Source organism: Solanum verrucosum, unplaced genomic scaffold (assembly GCF_900185275.1).
Source record: "Solanum verrucosum unplaced genomic scaffold, falcon-dt-bn FXZP01000143.1, whole genome shotgun sequence".
Classification (NCBI taxonomy): Eukaryota; Viridiplantae; Streptophyta; class Magnoliopsida; order Solanales; family Solanaceae; genus Solanum; species Solanum verrucosum.
The window spans coordinates 13,619-19,926 of record NW_026020238.1 but is presented as its reverse complement, the minus strand read 5'-3'; the positions used below and the strand labels follow the sequence as shown (position 1 = coordinate 19,926).

Below are 6,308 nucleotides of genomic sequence, written 5' to 3'. Positions count from 1 at the left end.
CGTGGTGACTTGGAGGGCCCGTCTAGGGGTCCGTACAAGTCGCCAAATCAAGGAAGTTGCACCCAAGTCAGGTCTTGAGTGTTGGGTCAACTTCAAACGAAGATATGTGTTAGCACAAAATGAATTTGGTGGCCCAAGACCTATCATATTAAAATTCTTTGAGTCCTCTTTCCAACGCCACAAAGTTTTCCTAATTTCAAGCCCGGAGTAATAAGTTTTGCTTGTTTTAGTGAAGCCTTGTCACAGTGAACATCTTCACGACCCACTTGATGGGATGTGGTGCTCTAGATGACCCGTGAAACCTGTCTTGAAGTCAGTTTATCAGTTTTTAAGTGAGGTTTCACCCCAAAAGTCACTTGTTAAGCACCACATAAACATTCTGTGAAGCTCCACACGGACCGTGAAGTCGTCCGTGAAGGGAACTTGTCATACATAGAGTATAGGGTCAACATTAAACGACCATATATTTAAACATAAAATTAATTAGGTGGCCCATGCCCTATCAAATTAAAGATCTATTAGTCCTCTTTCCAACGTCACCAAGTTTCCTTAATGCCAAGCTCAGGGTAAAAATTTATGCCCGTTTTAGTGAAGTCCTATCAGGCAGGGCATCTTCACGAGCTGCTAGACGGCACTTGGTCATCATGACGTCCCGTGAAGCCTGTCTTAAAGTCACCTCGACAGCGCTGCAGAGGGTCACATTAGTCTTTTCTTCTATGCGTTTGGTGCTTAAACTAGGTCGTTTAATGCTTAAACTACGTCATTTTACTCAGTCTAAGATTAGTAAACTTGTCAGAAACTACCTAAAATTCTTATTCTCTTAAAACCATCTAACTTAGACAAAAAAGGATAGAAAGAGGCGACGATTTCTCTCAAGAACAAGTGAGATTTAACTAGTCGGTTACTTTCACCCTTTAGGTCCCTAGAGTTTAGTCAGCTCTTTGATTCTTCATAGTTTATTTAGACCTAGGGTTCTAAAACCTTGGAGATTCATTGTGTTTTATCTACCATTGTTTTCATAGTCTAATTAATATGTTTTTTTGGAAATTTTGCATAGTTCTATGTATAGAAATCAGTACCCAAGCTTTCGTTAATCATCAGTACTTATGAATTCTAGCCATAAGATCATGATTTAGAATTATAATGTCATACCTTTCTGTATATTTATGTGCATTCCCAGATAGCATGTCAGTTTTTGAGCTACAAAGTACTTCAGTGCATTTCAACTTTTTATTCAGTTGGGAGTAGACTTAGCACCAAGTTGGACTAGGGTTCAGCGTACCCTCACAGTCCCAGAACTATGTGCCAACGTAGGTTGAAAAGTCCCCTCTATTGGGCACAAGTACTAAGTGATCACGCCATAGTCATGCCTCTATACCCATTGTAAGGTATATTGGGTCCTCTCAATGGGGCGAATACATTAGACTCCATTTTTAGCTCACGTGGTTTATGTCGCTCAATAGTAGCTCCCACAGTCATACTTTTATAGTATTGACCATGTTATCAGCATTTAGTTCAGCATATCAGCTACATGATTAGTACTTGGTCATTGCATTTAGCTTACTTTTTCAGTTACACTTCATACAATCCATTTCCATGTGCATTATTATATTGTTGAGTTATATCATTGTTTAGCTTAGTATCTATATTTTGCATGCTCAATATATTCAATGTACCGATGCATACTTCACTCTATATTGTGTTATGATGTAGGTTGATATACCGTGAATTTACAATATTTTAAATACATTTCACTTAAGAGTTGTGTGTGTCTATGGCCTTTTCATATTGGTTTTTATGTGTTTTTATCATGTTTTGCAGGAAAGATGTTTAGGTGCAGAATTAAAGAGACAACTGAAAGATATGAAGAAACGGGCATCTACGGGGTTGATCTACGGACAGTGGATGGTTATCGTAGATCAGCAGCACAAGGCATGGAAGGAGAATCAGGGAATCAGACAAGTGTGGAACCACAGTGACCATTGAATGTGACTGCGAGGGTTCCAGTACCTAATTTTTTGGAGAATTCTAAGTATGGAGCTACTGAGAGGGATCGACGGACCGTAGATCAATCTATGGTCCGTACTGGTGTTCCGTTGTTTGCTTCAGAGAAGCTGATTTTTGGAAGCTAAAATATTTTCTAAGTCCTGGATGACGGAAGGGACTCACGGACCGTAGATCCATTGACGATCTGTGAGTCAGTCTCACGGAATGAAGACGCGTGCCTGAACAAACTCTCCTTATTTTGTTTCCTTTTTAATTTAGGACTTGTTTTCTATAAATAGGGTATGTAAACCTTGTTTTTGGGGGTCAGACTTTATTATTTTATTCTAGGTTTTGTCTTTGCAGATTAATTTGCAACTTTAGCAATTCTTAACTTCCTACGCACGTTTGGGTGATTTTTACTTTGAAATTCAAGTTGAAATTCTAGGATTATTCTACTCTACTACGTAAGTTCATGATTTATTTTTCAAACATTATGAATTGTTTTCTTGCTAATATGGGTAACTAATTCCACAACTAGGGTTGTGGGAACCATGAGCGATTAACGAAGTATGAATAGTAACTATGTAATTCCCAAATAGTATTTTGCATGCATTGATAATTCATCTAGAAGTCTTTTTAATGGTGCGCAACGTAAGAACTCTCCTTGTTGCTACTTGCCGGACCAATGAGGTAGTTAATAAGAAAAGAATTATCAACATAGATTTAGTGTGATACTATCTAATAGAATTAATGTCGATTGGTGCGTGGGTGAAAACTAAGCCATACATTGATGTGACGTCTAATATGAGGTAATGGTAAAGGTTAGTAAATTATACACACGTAACCGGACCAAGGTGCGAGTGAAATTCTCTAGATGTCGGACCAAGGATTTAGAGCTACATAACTTATCGCTTTGCATGTAATACACTAGGAAGGGATTGCTATTACTAGGATTATGGAGTTATGAGCTTATGGGGAACACGTACGACCTAGTTTCCTTCTCAATTTGATAACAACAAAATTTTGAATCTTTCTTACTAATTACTCTCATAATTTCCAAAATTTGTTACACAAACCTCCCCTCTCCCCTTTTACTTATTTGTCTCGGAAATACATTGGCTAAATGAATATAATCGTTATTGAACTTATGTCTAAACCATATTCCTCGTGGGATCGACCCCAACCTACAAATTGGGTTCTTTATATGATAACGATCGCTTATGCTTCTGAAAAGAGGTGTAATTTGAGCGTATCAAATTTTGGCGCCGCTGCCGGTGATCGAACCTAGGTCACCCACATGACAGGTGGGAATGCATACCATTATTATATTGTTCAGTTATATCATTGTTTAGCTTAGTATCTATATCTTGCATGCTCAATATATATTCAATGTACCGATACATACTTTGCGCTACAACGTGTTATGATATAGGTTCAGGCACTCAACATCCAACAAATGCTTAGTTCGATTTCCAACCTATACTCAACAGCTTCAGTGGTCAGTTCTCATAGTTTGAGAACATTTTTAATGCTTAGTTTAGTTAGTTTATTTTCATTATTTTTAGAGTTAGCTGGGGACTTGTCCAAGCAGGTCATCAGTAGTACAGGCTTTCAGACATATAGTCAGTATTTAGTTCTTTGAGATTTGCTTCTCGTTGACATGTTCAGAATTATTAATGGTTTGGAGTCCTTAGTTTTGGACTCATTTATTATTTATGCTTCCGCTTATCTTTGTATCTATTCAGTATGCTTGTGATATTCCAGACTCAGGGTTAGCGTGGGGTCACTCGTGATCGTAGGTATCGTGTTACCTCTAAGGGATAGTGACGAGGTGTGGTATAATTGGTATCAGAGCATTAGGTTTAAGAGTCTTAGGGTGTCTGAAATCCAAACAAAGTAGAGTCTCTTTCATGAGTGTGAAGCGTGCCACATCTATGAGGGTGCGTTTACAAAATGTTTTACGAAAAATTTCACTTTCTTTGCTATTCTTATTGTGTTTGAGTTGTGATTCAATTTCTCCTTTCTAATCCATTGTTATGTGTTTCATAGCATGCCTCCTCGTAGAGCTAATACATGAAATGCCAATGCACGCAATGCTAACATAGTTGCTCTAGCCCTGGACCATGAGGTCACAAATGTAGAGTTCCGAAATGCTATCCAGATTTTGGCACATGCAGTAGCCAATCAGACCAATTAGCAGCCCCAATTCCTGCCAACACCAATGGTGAATCAACTGCACCAGGGTTTGGGACTTTGTCTGTATGACTCTACAAGAGTTTCTAGGGTCGAAGTCTTATTGGGACCCTAGAACTTCATTGATTAAGTTAAGAAGATTCTTGGAGTAATGCAAGTAACTAATACAGAGAGTGTTGAACTAGCATCCTATAAACTCTAGGATGTGGCTTATATCTGGTTCACGTAATGGAAAGAAAATAGGGGTGAGAATTCATCTCTTATGACATGGGAGTGTTTTACTGGAGCTTTTTTGACAGGTTCTTCCCGAGAGAGTTGAGAGAGGCTAAGTGTTAAGAGTTGAACTTAAAGCAGGGCTCAATGTTAGTCTAAGAATATAGACTGATGTTCATCATCTCTCTAGGAATGCTCTACATATGGTTGTTCATTCGAGGGCACAAATTAGAAAGTTCTTGTGTGCAGTATCCGATTTGATAAAGACCGAGTGTAGGAATGCTATGCTCTTAGGGGTTATGGATATATCCAGAATAATGACCCATGCTCAGCATATTGACGGAGATAAGGTTATGGAAATGGCTAAGGACAACAAAAAGGCTAGAACAGGAAATTGTGAATACTCTTAGCAAAGTTTGGGTGGTAAAGATCTCTCATAAAATCATCAGAGGTCTACAACCCCACCGCCTTTATTAGCTTGTGCTCCACCCCAGGTTTCAAAGGATAAAAAAGGTAGGGCATCATGCTCTATGTCTTTGGGGTGTACTTCAGGTAACAAGAATTTCCCAACCTGTCCAAAGTGTGGTAAGAACCATCCCCGTGAGTGTCTTGTAGACAGGGAAGGGTGCTTTGGGTGTGGTCAGTATGGCCATAGGTTGAAGGATTTTCCTTCTCCCAGGCTGGGGAAAAGTGGTAAAAACAATAGGGCTAAGTCTACAGCTCCAGCAGCACCCGTAGGTCGCCCTACTCAGCAGGGATCTTAGTCTAGTAGAGGTGGTAGTCAGCGCCAGAACAAGTTGTATGCTCTCCATGCTTGACAAGGAAGGTTTTTCTGATGTTGTCATTAGTACATTACGAGTCTTTCATTTTGATGTTTATGCATTATTAGATCCAGTGGCTACACTGTCTTCTATAACTCCTTATATAGTAGTAAATTTTAGTGTTAGTCCAGAAACTCTCTTAGAACCCTTCTCAGTCTCTATTCCAGTTGGTGACCTAATTATAGCTAGACGGGTATAATTGTCAATTCGCAGTCTCTATGAAAGTCACTTCATCAGATCTTGTAGAGTTAGAAATGGAAGATTTCAATATCATTCTATGCATGGATTGGTTACATTCGTGTTATGCCTCAGTCGATTGTAGAACTAGGATCGTTCAGTTTCAGTTTCCAAACGAACCAGTCTTAGAATGGAAGGGTAGTAGCTTAGTCCCTATAGGTTGATTTAGTTCTTACTTAAGGCCATGAAGATGATCTTTAAAGGGTGAATCAATCATCTTGTTTCAGTTAAGGATTCAAAATCCAAAACCCCAAATGTTGAGTCAATCCCAGTAATAAATGATTTTCATATAGTGTTCCCAGAAGATCTTCCTAGAGTTCCTCCAGAAAGGAAAATTGACTTCAGAATAGATCTCCTTCCAAATACCCAACCTATTTAGATTTCTCCTTACACAATGGCTCTAGCTGAGCTTAAGGAATTGAAGGAACAGTCAAAAGACCTTCTAGATAAGGGTTCATCAAACACAATATCTCTCAATGAGGTGCTCCAGTAATTTTCATGAAAAAAAAAAGACGGTTCTCCCAAAATGTGCATTGACTATCATCAGCTGAACAAAGTCATAATCAAGAATAAGTATCCTATCCTCTGGATTGTTGATTTGTTCAACCAACTTGAGGGTGCTAGTTGCTTTTATAAGATAGACCTCAGATTCAACTATCATTAGCTTATAGTCAGAGATAGTGACATCCCGAAAATAGTCTTCAGAACTCGGTATGGTCATTATGAATTTGTAGTTATGTCTTTCGGACTGACAAATGCTCATGCGCCTTTCATGGAATTAATGAACAGAGTGTTTAAATAGTATTTGGACTTGTTTGTCATCATCCTTATTGATGATATCCAGATTTATTCTCGGAG

At 38.7% G+C, this 6,308-nt stretch overlaps 1 protein-coding gene across 1 annotated transcript; it reads left to right on the top strand.

Annotated features, from left to right (window-relative positions):
* The first annotated feature begins 4,595 nt into the window (after nucleotides 1-4,595).
* Nucleotides 4,596-5,156, top strand: LOC125832788 (uncharacterized). Its single transcript, XM_049511983.1, has 2 exons — nucleotides 4,596-4,788; nucleotides 4,945-5,156. The coding sequence occupies exons 1-2, from the start codon at nucleotides 4,596-4,598 to the stop codon at nucleotides 5,154-5,156; spliced, it is 405 nt and encodes a 134-aa protein (XP_049367940.1).
* The last annotated feature ends 1,152 nt before the right edge of the window (nucleotides 5,157-6,308 follow it).

What these genes read in the sequence shown, in the direction of transcription:
- LOC125832788 (XM_049511983.1), top strand. Translation starts at nt 4,596, where the DNA reads ATGGTTGTTCATTCGAGGGCACAAATTAGAAAGTTCTTGTGTGCAGTA. An exon ending in AAAGGCTAGAACAGGAAATT is followed by an intron (nt 4,789 to 4,944) that starts GTGAATACTCTT and finishes GGTGTACTTCAG; the next exon opens with GTAACAAGAATTTCCCAACC.